The sequence below is a fragment of the Hippocampus guttulatus genome, chromosome 11 (assembly GCF_054856545.1).
Source record: "Hippocampus guttulatus isolate MCC_2025c chromosome 11, RoL_Hgut_1.0, whole genome shotgun sequence".
Lineage (NCBI taxonomy): Eukaryota > Metazoa > Chordata > Actinopteri > Syngnathiformes > Syngnathidae > Hippocampus > Hippocampus guttulatus.
The window spans coordinates 14,100,916-14,113,728 of record NC_141271.1 but is presented as its reverse complement, the minus strand read 5'-3'; the positions used below and the strand labels follow the sequence as shown (position 1 = coordinate 14,113,728).

At 45.6% G+C, this 12,813-nt stretch overlaps 1 protein-coding gene and 32 non-coding genes across 33 annotated transcripts; 32 read left to right on the top strand and 1 right to left on the bottom strand.

Annotated features, from left to right (window-relative positions):
- Positions 1–296: 296 nt before the first annotated feature.
- LOC147198182 (lanC-like protein 3) lies at positions 297–12,153 on the bottom strand. The gene is made up of 5 exons (XM_086123914.1): positions 11,381–12,153; positions 10,855–10,978; positions 8,964–9,161; positions 7,408–7,615; positions 297–845 (listed from the first exon to the last, which is right to left on the bottom strand). Exons 1-5 carry the CDS (start codon positions 11,921–11,923, stop codon positions 686–688), a joined length of 1,233 nt encoding a protein of 410 aa, XP_085980040.1. The 5' UTR covers positions 11,924–12,153; the 3' UTR covers positions 297–685.
- trnal-cag (transfer RNA leucine (anticodon CAG)) lies at positions 1,201–1,283 on the top strand. Its single transcript has one exon. It is a non-coding gene; the product is annotated as a tRNA-Leu (tRNA).
- Positions 1,424–1,506, top strand: trnal-cag (transfer RNA leucine (anticodon CAG)). The gene has a single exon. It is a non-coding gene; the product is annotated as a tRNA-Leu (tRNA).
- trnal-cag (transfer RNA leucine (anticodon CAG)) lies at positions 1,647–1,729 on the top strand. The gene has a single exon. It is a non-coding gene; the product is annotated as a tRNA-Leu (tRNA).
- On the top strand, positions 1,872–1,954 carry trnal-cag (transfer RNA leucine (anticodon CAG)). The gene has a single exon. It is a non-coding gene; the product is annotated as a tRNA-Leu (tRNA).
- On the top strand, positions 2,095–2,177 carry trnal-cag (transfer RNA leucine (anticodon CAG)). The gene has a single exon. It is a non-coding gene; the product is annotated as a tRNA-Leu (tRNA).
- Positions 2,315–2,397, top strand: trnal-cag (transfer RNA leucine (anticodon CAG)). Its single transcript has one exon. It is a non-coding gene; the product is annotated as a tRNA-Leu (tRNA).
- trnal-cag (transfer RNA leucine (anticodon CAG)) lies at positions 2,540–2,622 on the top strand. Its single transcript has one exon. It is a non-coding gene; the product is annotated as a tRNA-Leu (tRNA).
- On the top strand, positions 2,765–2,847 carry trnal-cag (transfer RNA leucine (anticodon CAG)). Its single transcript has one exon. It is a non-coding gene; the product is annotated as a tRNA-Leu (tRNA).
- trnal-cag (transfer RNA leucine (anticodon CAG)) lies at positions 2,988–3,070 on the top strand. The gene has a single exon. It is a non-coding gene; the product is annotated as a tRNA-Leu (tRNA).
- Positions 3,210–3,292, top strand: trnal-cag (transfer RNA leucine (anticodon CAG)). The gene has a single exon. It is a non-coding gene; the product is annotated as a tRNA-Leu (tRNA).
- trnal-cag (transfer RNA leucine (anticodon CAG)) lies at positions 3,423–3,505 on the top strand. The gene has a single exon. It is a non-coding gene; the product is annotated as a tRNA-Leu (tRNA).
- On the top strand, positions 3,648–3,730 carry trnal-cag (transfer RNA leucine (anticodon CAG)). Its single transcript has one exon. It is a non-coding gene; the product is annotated as a tRNA-Leu (tRNA).
- On the top strand, positions 3,870–3,952 carry trnal-cag (transfer RNA leucine (anticodon CAG)). The gene has a single exon. It is a non-coding gene; the product is annotated as a tRNA-Leu (tRNA).
- Positions 4,090–4,172, top strand: trnal-cag (transfer RNA leucine (anticodon CAG)). The gene has a single exon. It is a non-coding gene; the product is annotated as a tRNA-Leu (tRNA).
- On the top strand, positions 4,315–4,397 carry trnal-cag (transfer RNA leucine (anticodon CAG)). Its single transcript has one exon. It is a non-coding gene; the product is annotated as a tRNA-Leu (tRNA).
- On the top strand, positions 4,540–4,622 carry trnal-cag (transfer RNA leucine (anticodon CAG)). Its single transcript has one exon. It is a non-coding gene; the product is annotated as a tRNA-Leu (tRNA).
- On the top strand, positions 4,763–4,845 carry trnal-cag (transfer RNA leucine (anticodon CAG)). The gene has a single exon. It is a non-coding gene; the product is annotated as a tRNA-Leu (tRNA).
- trnal-cag (transfer RNA leucine (anticodon CAG)) lies at positions 4,985–5,067 on the top strand. Its single transcript has one exon. It is a non-coding gene; the product is annotated as a tRNA-Leu (tRNA).
- trnal-cag (transfer RNA leucine (anticodon CAG)) lies at positions 5,198–5,280 on the top strand. Its single transcript has one exon. It is a non-coding gene; the product is annotated as a tRNA-Leu (tRNA).
- Positions 5,423–5,505, top strand: trnal-cag (transfer RNA leucine (anticodon CAG)). Its single transcript has one exon. It is a non-coding gene; the product is annotated as a tRNA-Leu (tRNA).
- On the top strand, positions 5,645–5,727 carry trnal-cag (transfer RNA leucine (anticodon CAG)). The gene has a single exon. It is a non-coding gene; the product is annotated as a tRNA-Leu (tRNA).
- trnal-cag (transfer RNA leucine (anticodon CAG)) lies at positions 5,858–5,940 on the top strand. The gene has a single exon. It is a non-coding gene; the product is annotated as a tRNA-Leu (tRNA).
- Positions 6,084–6,166, top strand: trnal-cag (transfer RNA leucine (anticodon CAG)). The gene has a single exon. It is a non-coding gene; the product is annotated as a tRNA-Leu (tRNA).
- On the top strand, positions 6,307–6,389 carry trnal-cag (transfer RNA leucine (anticodon CAG)). The gene has a single exon. It is a non-coding gene; the product is annotated as a tRNA-Leu (tRNA).
- trnal-cag (transfer RNA leucine (anticodon CAG)) lies at positions 6,529–6,611 on the top strand. Its single transcript has one exon. It is a non-coding gene; the product is annotated as a tRNA-Leu (tRNA).
- On the top strand, positions 6,742–6,824 carry trnal-cag (transfer RNA leucine (anticodon CAG)). Its single transcript has one exon. It is a non-coding gene; the product is annotated as a tRNA-Leu (tRNA).
- trnal-cag (transfer RNA leucine (anticodon CAG)) lies at positions 6,966–7,048 on the top strand. Its single transcript has one exon. It is a non-coding gene; the product is annotated as a tRNA-Leu (tRNA).
- On the top strand, positions 7,189–7,271 carry trnal-cag (transfer RNA leucine (anticodon CAG)). Its single transcript has one exon. It is a non-coding gene; the product is annotated as a tRNA-Leu (tRNA).
- trnal-cag (transfer RNA leucine (anticodon CAG)) lies at positions 7,839–7,921 on the top strand. The gene has a single exon. It is a non-coding gene; the product is annotated as a tRNA-Leu (tRNA).
- Positions 8,061–8,143, top strand: trnal-cag (transfer RNA leucine (anticodon CAG)). The gene has a single exon. It is a non-coding gene; the product is annotated as a tRNA-Leu (tRNA).
- On the top strand, positions 8,275–8,357 carry trnal-cag (transfer RNA leucine (anticodon CAG)). Its single transcript has one exon. It is a non-coding gene; the product is annotated as a tRNA-Leu (tRNA).
- On the top strand, positions 8,502–8,584 carry trnal-cag (transfer RNA leucine (anticodon CAG)). Its single transcript has one exon. It is a non-coding gene; the product is annotated as a tRNA-Leu (tRNA).
- Positions 12,154–12,813: the final 660 nt, after the last annotated feature.

Genomic DNA, 12,813 nt, shown 5'->3' with positions numbered 1-12,813 from the left:
AACACATGGTAAAATCCACTGTGCAAGCTTTATAGGTCAAACTTAACAACAACAAAAAAATTGTCAAATTGGCATAAAATGTGTAAAACACCTAAAACCACCTTTCATCAATATTCGATGTTGATTGGCGTAATACATTGAAGGCATATCTGCCTTCAATGTATTAATTTAATACTTCATAAAGACATGACTGTCTTTATGAAGTATTAAATTCATGATCGATGAACAGTTGTTAGGAACCCAATGCAACTTCTGTGTCACACTGAAAACTGAAATAAGTGAAACATACACACTCAGAAAAAAATATGACCCATTTAATAAAGACTGAACATGCATTTCCAGCCTAACACTTGATCAACAGAATTTCCACTTCTGTTGTGGGTTACATGTGCAAAACACACAGACACTCCAAACAGGCACAGTTAGCATCAGAACACTTTTGGTTTCCTGAATTCACAGGGATATTTTTTTTCTTTTTTTAAACCAAATGTACAAATTCACTTTTGTGAAGCATCTCCACAGTTGGTTAGACCTACACAATCGAATGAGACCCAACACAAGAGCTGTTATAAACAATCTGAACTAGAGATATGTTTCTACTGCACTTGAAAAACAAATACCGTCTTGATTCTCGCACTTTAAGACAATATCACCAAGTATTCAATCTCTTCGTGGGTTTTGTCCTTCACTCAAAGACGCAGAAGAGTGGGAATTCGGCCTGCTCGGGTTGCAGCAGGTCCACCAGGAAGCAGACGGTCCCAGACAGGCCTTCGAAGAGGCTGTACACGCTGGTGACTGAGCGCGAGCCTGCCTTGAACTCTTCCGTGAACAGGAACTCTGCAAACCTTTGCGGAGGGAAAGCCAAAGGTTGAAAAAGAATGTTGCAATGGAGAGAGAGCAACCTGTGGATGTGAATGCTTCATAAATCAATGACTTGACCGAAAGACCAGAAAGATAAAAGAGTGCTACAAGTAGGTCAGGATGGCCGAACGGTCTACGGCGCTGTGTTCAGGTTGCAGTCTCCACTGGAGGCGTGGGTTCGAATCCCACTTCTGAAAGGAATCTGTTTTCTTGTGACCATAGTGGAATTGATCAAAGATTTTTTGTCAATCGATCAACGAATGTCTTCAAGAACCAATTTTGAGAACCAATGACTTGAGAAAGAGACCAAAAGCAAATAAATGACCAAGGCACCAGCATGTCAGGATGGCTGAGCAGTCTAAGGCGCTGCGTTCAGGTTGCAGTCTCCACTGGAGGTGTGGGTTCGAATCCCACTTCTGACAGGAGTCTGTTTTCTTGTGACCATAGTGGAATTGATCAAAGATTTTTTGTCAATCGATCAACGAATGTCTTCAAGAACCAATTTTAAAACCAATGACTTGAGCAAGAGACCAAAAAAAATAAATGACCAAGGCACCAGCATGTCAGGATGGCCGAGCAGTCTAAGGCGCTGCGTTCAGGTCGCAGTCTCCACTGGAGGCGTGGGTTCGAATCCCACTTCTGACAGGAATCTGTTTTCTTGTGACCATTGTGGAATTGATCAAAGATTTTTTGTCAATCGATCAACGAATGTCTTCAAGAACCAATTTTAAAACCAATGACTTGAGCAAGAGACCAAAAAAAATAAATGACCAAGGCACCAGCATGTCAGGATGGCCGAGCAGTCGAAGGCGCTGCGTTCAGGTCGCAGTCTCCACTGGAGGCGTGGGTTCGAATCTCACTTCTGACAGGAGTCTGTTTTCTTGTGACCATAGTGGAATTGATCAAAGATTTTTTGTCAATCGATCAACGAATGTCTTCAAGAACCAATTTTGAGAACCAATGACTTGAGCAAGAGACCAAAAATAAATAAATGACCAAGGGACCAGCATGTCAGGATGGCCGAGCGGTCTGAGGCGCTGCGTTCAGGTCGCAGTCTCCACTGGAGGCGTGGGTTCGAATCCCACTTCTGACAGCAATCTGTTTTCTTGTGACCATCGTGGGATTACTCAAAGGTTTTCTCAATCGATCAACGAATGTCTTCAAGAACCAATTTTGAGAACCAATGACTTGAGCAAGAGACCAAAAATAATTAAATGACCAAGGGACCAGCATGTCAGGATGGCCGAGCGGTCTAAGGCGCTGCGTTCAGGTCGCAGTCTCCACTGGAGGCGTGGGTTCGAATCCCACTTCTGACAGGAGTCTGTTTTCTTGTGACCATAGTGGAATTGATCAAAGATTTTTTGTCAATCGATCGAATGTCTTCAAGAACCAATTTTAAAACCAATGACTTGAGCAAGAGACCAAAAAAAATAAATGACCAAGGCACCAGCATGTCAGGATGGCCGAGCGGTCGAAGGCGCTGCGTTCAGGTCGCAGTCTCCACTGGAGGCGTGGGTTCGAATCTCACTTCTGACAGGAGTCTGTTTTCTTGTGACCATAGTGGAATTGATCAAAGATTTTTTGTCAATCGATCAACGAATGTCTTCAAGAACCAATTTTGAGAACCAATGACTTGAGCAAGAGACCAAAAATAAATAAATGACCAAGGCACCAGCATGTCAGGATGGCCGAGCAGTCTAGGGCGCTGCGTTCAGGTCGCAGTCTCCACTGGAGGCGTGGGTTCGAATCCCACTTCTGACAGTAGTCTGTTTTCTTGTGACCATAGTGGAATTGATCAAAGATTTTTTGTCAATCGATCAACGAATGTCTTCAAGAACCAATTTTGAGAACCAATGACTTGAGCAAGAGACCAAAAATAAATAAATGACCAAGGGACCAGCATGTCAGGATGGCCGAGCGGTCTAAGGCGCTGCGTTCAGGTCGCAGTCTCCACTGGAGGCGTGGGTTCGAATCCCACTTCTGACAGCAATCTGTTTTCTTGTGACCATCGTGGGATTACTCAAAGGTTTTCTCAATCGATCAACGAATGTCTTCAAGAACCAATTTTGAGAACCAATGACTTGAGCAAGAGACCAAAAATAAATAAATGACCAAGGGACCAGCATGTCAGGATGGCCGAGCGGTCTAAGGCGCTGCGTTCAGGTCGCAGTCTCCACTGGAGGCGCGGGTTCGAATCCCACTTCTGACAGCAATCTGTTTTCTTGTGACCATCGTGGGATTACTCAAAGGTTTTCTCAATCGATCAACGAATGTCTTCAAGAACCAATATTGAGAACCAATGACTTGAGCAAGAGACCAAAAAAAATAAATGACCAAGGGACCAGCATGTCAGGATGGCCGAGCGGTCTAAGGCGCTGTGTTCAGGTCGCAGTCTCCACTGGAGGCGTGGGTTCGAATCCCACTTCTGACAGGGGTCTGTTTTATTGTGGGATTGCTCAAAGGTTTTGTCAATCGATCAACGAATGTCTTCAAGAACCAATTTTGAGAACCAATGACTTGAGCAAGAGACCAAAAAAAATAAATGACCAGAGCACCAGCATGTCAGGATGGCCGAGCGGTCTAAGGCGCTGCGTTCAGGTCGCAGTCTCCACTGGAGGCGTGGGTTCGAATCCCACTTCTGACAGGAATCTGTTTTCTTGTGACCATAGTGGAATTGATCAAAGATTTTTTGTCAATCGATCAACGAATGTCTTCAAGAACCAATTTTGAGAACCAATGACTTGAGCAAGAGACCAAAAATAAATAAATGACCAAGGCACCAGCATGTCAGGATGGCCGAGCGGTCTAAGGTGCTGGGTTCAGGTCGCAGTCTCCACTGGAGGCGCGGGTTCGAATCCCACTTCTGACAGCAATCTGTTTTCTTGTGACCATCGTGGGATTACTCAAAGGTTTTCTCAATCGATCAACGAATGTCTTCAAGAACCAATATTGAGAACCAATGACTTGAGCAAGAGACCAAAAAAAATAAATGACCAAGGGACCAGCATGTCAGGATGGCCGAGCGGTCTAAGGCGCTGCGTTCAGGTCGCAGTCTCCACTGGAGGCGTGGGTTCGAATCCCACTTCTGACAGGAGTCTGTTTTCTTGTGACCATAGTGGAATTGATCAAAGATTTTTTGTCAATCGATCGAATGTCTTCAAGAACCAATTTTAAAACCAATGACTTGAGCAAGAGACCAAAAAAAATAAATGACCAAGGCACCAGCATGTCAGGATGGCCGAGCGGTCGAAGGCGCTGCGTTCAGGTCGCAGTCTCCACTGGAGGCGTGGGTTCGAATCTCACTTCTGACAGGAGTCTGTTTTCTTGTGACCATAGTGGAATTGATCAAAGATTTTTTGTCAATCGATCAACGAATGTCTTCAAGAACCAATTTTGAGAACCAATGACTTGAGCAAGAGACCAAAAATAAATAAATGACCAAGGCACCAGCATGTCAGGATGGCCGAGCAGTCTAGGGCGCTGCGTTCAGGTCGCAGTCTCCACTGGAGGCGTGGGTTCGAATCCCACTTCTGACAGTAGTCTGTTTTCTTGTGACCATAGTGGAATTGATCAAAGATTTTTTGTCAATCGATCAACGAATGTCTTCAAGAACCAATTTTGAGAACCAATGACTTGAGCAAGAGACCAAAAATAAATAAATGACCAAGGGACCAGCATGTCAGGATGGCCGAGCGGTCTAAGGCGCTGCGTTCAGGTCGCAGTCTCCACTGGAGGCGTGGGTTCGAATCCCACTTCTGACAGCAATCTGTTTTCTTGTGACCATCGTGGGATTACTCAAAGGTTTTCTCAATCGATCAACGAATGTCTTCAAGAACCAATTTTGAGAACCAATGACTTGAGCAAGAGACCAAAAATAAATAAATGACCAAGGGACCAGCATGTCAGGATGGCCGAGCGGTCTAAGGCGCTGCGTTCAGGTCGCAGTCTCCACTGGAGGCGCGGGTTCGAATCCCACTTCTGACAGCAATCTGTTTTCTTGTGACCATCGTGGGATTACTCAAAGGTTTTCTCAATCGATCAACGAATGTCTTCAAGAACCAATTTTGAGAACCAATGACTTGAGCAAGAGACCAAAAAAAATAAATGACCAAGGGACCAGCATGTCAGGATGGCCGAGCGGTCTAAGGCGCTGCGTTCAGGTCGCAGTCTCCACTGGAGGCGTGGGTTCGAATCCCACTTCTGACAGGGGTCTGTTTTATTGTGGGATTGCTCAAAGGTTTTGTCAATCGATCAACGAATGTCTTCAAGAACCAATTTTGAGAACCAATGACTTGAGCAAGAGACCAAAAAAAATAAATGACCAGAGCACCAGCATGTCAGGATGGCCGAGCGGTCTAAGGCGCTGCGTTCAGGTCGCAGTCTCCACTGGAGGCGTGGGTTCGAATCCCACTTCTGACAGGAATCTGTTTTCTTGTGACCATAGTGGAATTGATCAAAGATTTTTTGTCAATCGATCAACGAATGTCTTCAAGAACCAATTTTGAGAACCAATGACTTGAGCAAGAGACCAAAAATAAATAAATGACCAAGGCACCAGCATGTCAGGATGGCCGAGCGGTCTAAGGTGCTGGGTTCAGGTCGCAGTCTCCACTGGAGGCGCGGGTTCGAATCCCACTTCTGACAGCAATCTGTTTTCTTGTGACCATCGTGGGATTACTCAAAGGTTTTCTCAATCGATCAACGAATGTCTTCAAGAACCAATATTGAGAACCAATGACTTGAGCAAGAGACCAAAAAAAATAAATGACCAAGGGACCAGCATGTCAGGATGGCCGAGCGGTCTAAGGCGCTGTGTTCAGGTCGCAGTCTCCACTGGAGGCGTGGGTTCGAATCCCACTTCTGACAGGGGTCTGTTTTATTGTGGGATTGCTCAAAGGTTTTGTCAATCGATCAACGAATGTCTTCAAGAACCAATTTTGAGAACCAATGACTTGAGCAAGAGACCAAAAAAAATAAATGACCAGGGCACCAGCATGTCAGGATGGCCGAGCGGTCTAAGGTGCTGCGTTCAGGTCGCAGTCTCCACTGGAGGCGTGGGTTCGAATCCCACTTCTGACAGGAATCTGTTTTCTTGTGACCATAGTGGAATTGATCAAAGATTTTTTGTCAATCGATCAACGAATGTCTTCAAGAACCAATTTTAAGAGAACCAATGACTTGAGCAAGAGACCAAAAAAAATAAATGACCAAGGCACCAGCATGTCAGGATGGCCGAGCGGTCGAAGGCGCTGCGTTCAGGTTGCAGTCTCCACTGGAGGCGTGGGTTCGAATCCCACTTCTGACAGCAATCTGTTTTCTTGTGACCATCGTGGGATTACTCAAAGGTTTTCTCAATCGATCAACGAATGTCTTCAAGAACCAATTTTGAGAACCAATGACTTGAGCAAGAGACCAAAAATAAATAAATGACCAAGGGACCAGCATGTCAGGATGGCCGAGCGGTCTAAGGCGCTGGGTTCAGGTCGCAGTCTCCACTGGAGGCGCGGGTTCGAATCCCACTTCTGACAGCAATCTGTTTTCTTGTGACCATCGTGGGATTACTCAAAGGTTTTCTCAATCGATCAACGAATGTCTTCAAGAACCAATTTTGAGAACCAATGACTTGAGCAAGAGACCAAAAAAAATAAATGACCAAGGGACCAGCATGTCAGGATGGCCGAGCGGTCTAAGGCGCTGCGTTCAGGTCGCAGTCTCCACTGGAGGCGTGGGTTCGAATCCCACTTCTGACAGGGGTCTGTTTTATTGTGGGATTGCTCAAAGGTTTTGTCAATCGATCAACGAATGTCTTCAAGAACCAATTTTGAGAACCAATGACTTGAGCAAGAGACCAAAAAAAATAAATGACCAGAGCAACAGCATGTCAGGATGGCCGAGCGGTCTAAGGCGCTGCGTTCAGGTCGCAGTCTCCACTGGAGGCGTGGGTTCGAATCCCACTTCTGACAGGAATCTGTTTTCTTGTGACCATAGTGGAATTGATCAAAGATTTTTTGTCAATCGATCAACGAATGTCTTCAAGAACCAATTTTAAGAACCAATGACTTGAGCAAGAGACCAAAAAAAATAAATGACCAAGGCACCAGCATGTCAGGATGGCCGAGCGGTCTAAGGCGCTGCGTTCAGGTCACAGTCTCCACTGGAGGCGTGGGTTCGAATCCCACTTCTGACAGCAATCTGTTTTCTTGTGACCATCGTGGGATTGCTCAAAGGTTTTGTCAATCGATCAACGAATGTCTTCAAGAACCAATTTTGAGAACCAATGACTTGAGCAAGAGACCAAAAATAAATAAATGACCAAGGCACCAGCATGTCAGGATGGCCGAGTGGTCTAAGGCGCTGCGTTCAGGTCGCAGTCTCCCCTGGAGGCGTGGGTTCAAATCCCACTTCTGACTTAAATCTCTTGTGTTACGGCCATTGTGGGTTTTGTCAATCGATCAACGAATGTCTTCAAGAACTGCATATCTCCTTGTGAAAGCAAATTAACAGTCGCGCTCTGGTATTGGATGTTGTGTGCGATGGGATTCTTGCCTCTGAGCTCGGTAGATATATTTGGAGTTGCCAGTCAGGCGGTAGAGCAACAGGAAGACGTAAGCGCTGCCGGCTACACCGTGGCAGATGCCAGGACCTTTCTTCAGCAGACCTTTCTGCCACACCAGCTCCCCGCTGCGGATGCATGTGTCCAAATATTGTGGCTTCTTGTTAATCAAGTAGGCCTTAGCGAAAAGAAAGGCCACACCTGCGGATTAAACAGACGCATTCGATATCATTTCAGGAGGCATTGGCGAGCAAGGATTTGCAGACACATTTCCTACAACCTTAGCAAGAATTTGTCACAGCTGAGAATCTGAATCAAGGTTTCGATATTACGTTGCATCTTTTTAAATTATTATTATTTTTAACTTTTCAGTCCACTTGCATTGGTGCCAAGTTGGAACAGTGAAAAACCAAGGGACCAGCATGTCAGGATGGCCGAGCGGTCTAAGGCGCTGCGTTCAGGTCGCAGTCTCCACTGGAGGCGCGGGTTCGAATCCCACTTCTGACAGCAATCTGTTTTCTTGTGACCATCGTGGGATTGCTCAAAGGTTTTGTCAATCGATCAACGAATGTCTTCAAGAACCAATTTTGAGAACCAATGACTTGAGCAAGAGACCAAAAAAAATAAATGACCAAGGGACCAGCATGTCAGGATGGCCGAGCGGTCTAAGGCGCTGCGTTCAGGTCGCAGTCTCCACTGGAGGCGTGGGTTCGAATCCCACTTCTGACAGGAGTCTGTTTTCTTGTGACCATAGTGGAATTGATCAAAGATTTTTTGTCAATCGATCAAAGAATGTCTTCAAGAAAACCAATGACTTGAGAAAGAGACCAAAAATAAATAAATGACCATGGCACCAGCATGTCAGGATGGCCGAGCGGTCTAAGGCGCTGCGTTCAGGTTGCAGTCTCCACTGGAGGCGTTGGTTCGAATCCCACTTCTGACAGGAATCTGTTTTCTTGTGACCATAGTGGAATTGATCAAAGATTTTTTGTCAATCGATCAACGAATGTCTTCAAGAACCAATTTTAAGAGAAACCAATGACTTGAGCAAGAGACCAAAAAAAATAAATGACCAAGGCACCAGCATGTCAGGATGGCCGAGCGGTCTAAGGCGCTGCGTTCAGGTCGCAGTCTCCACTGGAGGCGTGGGTTTGAATCCCACTTCTGACAGCAATCTGTTTTCTTGTGACCATCGTGGGATTGCTCAAAGGTTTTGTCAATCGATCAACGAATGTCTTCAAGAACCAATTTTGAGAACCAATGACTTGAGCAAGAGACCAAAAAAAATAAATGACCAAGGCACCAGCATGTCAGGATGGCCGAGCGGTCTAAGGCGCTGCGTTCAGGTCGCAGTCTCCACTGGAGGCGTGGAGACTGCGACCAGTCAAGCGGAAAGTGCCGGTGTGAGCGCGGATGGTTGTTCGTCTCTGTGTGCCCTGCGATTGGCTGCCAACCGGTTCAGGGTGTCCCCCACCTACTGCCCGAAGACAGCTGGGATAGGCCCCAGCACCCCTTGCGACCCTTGAAGTGAATTGAAGGGTAAGAGTACCCGGAGCTCCATGACACCAGTGGACCAGCTCGTTCTCACGCTCGATCACGGCGCCCAGCTCGGCAGGCCAGTTGCAGTTCTGCTCCTGGGTCATGAGGAAATCGACGCTCTGCCACACCAGGTCCTTGTCTGCGCCGCTCAGCAGGTCATGGTAGCTCAGCAACATCTGCAGTACCGACGACAAGCCGTGGGCTGCGCCTAGCGAAAGGTGGGAGTAGGGGGAGGGGGGGTGGCAAACATGCAAAAGCCAACCAAAAACAAAGCATGCAGGATCGTCCCATGCTGAGCACACGCGCACACGACCTGCAGCACGCAAGCATGTTAACAAAGGACTACTGAAAGACGGGGTCATTGTCACAAAGTATACTGGACACCCAGATATGATGACATTTTTTATTTTTATCGTATTTATTGTCTTTTTGGACCCTACAGTACACTGGAATTAGATGTAACTATGGGTTAAACCTAAAGATGTACTTTGTGAGCAAGCTCCTGTCTATATTGGGGTTTTTTTTTGTGCTCTCTGTGTATTATTTATTTTGTTTATCATTATTGTACAGAACTGCAGTTAAAAGCTACATTTACACTATGTTCTCGGCAGGCGTTTTGGGGCACAGGCAACTCAGAGTGGTCGTGAGATGACAGGATGTGTAAACGTGACGAACCGCATTTTGTGTGGATGCCTGATGAGATTTTTCAACTTTCACAACTTCGCTGGAATCGTGGTTGGTAGTTTCAAAGATACTGAACGATATATCGTATTTCCACAAAACTTTGATTTTCATACGCTGAGGTTTATGAGGGTGTGCTTATTGAGTAGAAGATTATAAAAAGTAGCCCTTTGTACTTTTGCAAATCGGTGATGATAGCGGATGATTCTGCACAACCTTTCAACACGCACTTTCAACTCAACGAGTGTCTGAAGTAAAAGTCAATTGTGAGGTGCAGAATCATTTACGAAAGATGTTCATTTTCCTTCCTCATTCACTTTGAAAACATGCAGGGAAAAACACAGTTCTTTTTAAAAAAAAAACGGTGGAAGATATCTGTCTGTGAATTCCCGTCAGATTTTTTTTCCATGAAATCCAATCCAAGATCCATTTTGGTATACAGTATACAGTACATGCAGCAGGATCATAACCACATCCAGGTCCGGAATCATTATCCTGGGTTAAAAGATGTCATTAGTGTGTCAGGTGTTGTTAAGACCTCATGCAAGAATGGCTTACTATGAACTGTGTGTAGGTGTGATAGTTACTGAGGCGCTCGGGTGTCGTCATCTGATGCAAATCAAGGAAAGGACAGTTAGCTTCACACATGCTGATCTCGCTCCAATAACTCATTGCGGTGAGAGAGAAATTCCAGACACACTACATGCTTATTTACAATGCAAATATACAATGGTGACTTTTTTTTAAAGAATATATTTTAAAACTCCAAATATTGTTATATTTTCAATGTTGAATTTTGAGGGCTTTTGTTTTTACCCTGTTGGGTACATTTTGGAACTGGACATTTTTGAGCACCCATGCAAACTCAGCACCTGTACGTTCTCATTTCTAGTCAAAACAAAGCCGACACAGTCAATTGCATTGCATGGATCCCTTAATTTTGTTTTCCGGGGTTTTTTTTTCACTTCTTATTTTCAGTTTTAGATAAAGGAACATACTACACAAACGAAGATGCAGCCAACTCAACTCAACTCAAATGTATTTATAGAGCACTTTCAAACAGCCATCGCTGCGCACAAAGTGCCAAGTCGTACTTTCAGTTTTGCCTCAATGGCTTCAGGACACAATGGATTAAAAGCATTTGCACAGAATCAATCATAATCATTTCATCGCTGATTACGACACTCCCTCCTCATCACTCAAACGCGACTTGTTCTTACCAAGGTATTCTGTCCCGTAGTAGGAGTACATGAGCGGGAAAGGCTTTCGCTTTTTCCGAGCGTACTGTTTTCCCGACTCGATGATGGCCTGGCAGATTGACTTGATTTGATCCTTGCTCAAAATCTGCAGGGTGAATATGATGCAATTTGTATTTCATTCTCGTATTTCAGAATCTCAGTATATTGCGATGCTTATTATTTTGGCAAGTGCCGGCCGCCGTCGACACTTATTGACGGGCTGAATTTGCTTCCCAGCATGCCCCCTGCCAGTGTCCTATTAAAAAAACGAATTGTACTGTTCACATTGTATGACAAAAATACACTATACAGGAACTTCAAAACAAACTGAAACTGAAAACGTAATATGCAGGGTGGAGTAACCGCTCGAGTATAGCATTTGCCCGATCCACTAGAAAATCACCAGATTACCCACTCGGGCCATGCTCGTTTACTGTGTGTTGATTGTTGGGGGAAGCTCACAGTGACATGCAATCTAAAACGGCCACTGGTGGGAAAGTAATCTCACCTCAATGCCCAGTTTCTGTTTGAGGACCAGGGCGCCGCAGAGGTAGCCCGCCCGGCCCACAAACAGCTCATCAGAACCGCACTCCAAGAAATGGATGGGCGCGCACACCTCCCACAGGTTGCGAAATTTCGTCAGCGGCTTGACGAAGTCGGCCAAACCAAGCGACTTGTAGATCATCGCGGCCGCGGCGTACACGCCCGCACCGCCGAGCAGGAAGGCGGAGCGCATGCTTCTGTCCGGCTCGGCGTCCGCATAGCGTACCGACACGTCGATGATGCGCTTGGCCGCCTTCAGGTAGGCGTCGCGTCGCTCGGAGAACAGCGGGCACTCGCTGACGTGGTAAAGCATATACGCCACGCCGGCCGGACCGTCGTAAAGCCCGCGGTCGCAGTCATCCACGTCGCTTGAAATGGGGACCTTTGCGAGGATTCTATCCACCGTTGCCACCACGGCCGGAACCACCGTTTCGGCCCCGTGGTCGGGCAGCAGCGCGCTCTTTATGTAGTCCGAGAAGCGGTTGGCGAAGCAACGGTTGTTCTCCATCCCCGGAGGAAGTGGCCGAATACGGCGGCGACCGGAGGACTGTTTGCCTGCCTGCCTGCGGTATCCAAGGATGGGAGGAAGGTAGAGAAAATACTGTATAGGTCCAATTCAACCCTGACCTGATTGGTCGTCACCAGTGATGGTTTGGGCTCAGATTGGATGATGGTCCTGACTGTTATCCCAAAAGTACCTGTTGAAATAAGAGCAGGTCGGCCACTTTATTAGATGCAATCCAATAATGCCAGTCTCAGAGGCGTGCAGAGGGAGAGTGGAAGAATTTATCTTCAGAGAATTTTACTGTATTTTTGTGGGCGTAATTTTTTTTTTTTTTACTGAGTCGAAGAGGTAAAGCAAGGGGCACCTGTTCAAGAGTTAAATGAATGACAATAACTACTTATAAATCAAATGTATGATTATTATTATTACTCATGAAAATGATTTCCCCCTCGTAATTATTTTTTCCTTTTCTATAAATTCGCCTTCAGAACACAGCACTACACATCGCTGCACTGTGACTAAGCAGCATGTTGAAAAAGAATTCTCATCCTCTTCAGAATTAGTTTTGCAGTGTGTATTGTCACTTGTCATCAACGTTTTTAAGAATCAGTTTTGCTGTGTGTATTGTCACCGCTCATCAAAGTTAATGTGCTACAGTTGAGATTATTTTTTTCAATTAAGACCAGTCGCCTTTGTAGCACCATGGACAGCGTCTGTTGGCTTCCCCTGGTGGTGAGAACGTTCACTTTCTTTTCAAAACAAATATAGCCTCCATGGTCCCACGCAGTTCTTTCGAAGACAATAATTGTTGTACAATAAAACGTTAAATGATGAATATGTCGGTCGCCAAACATTGGCTGTCTGATTTTTTTTACAACATATTTAAGTGTCAT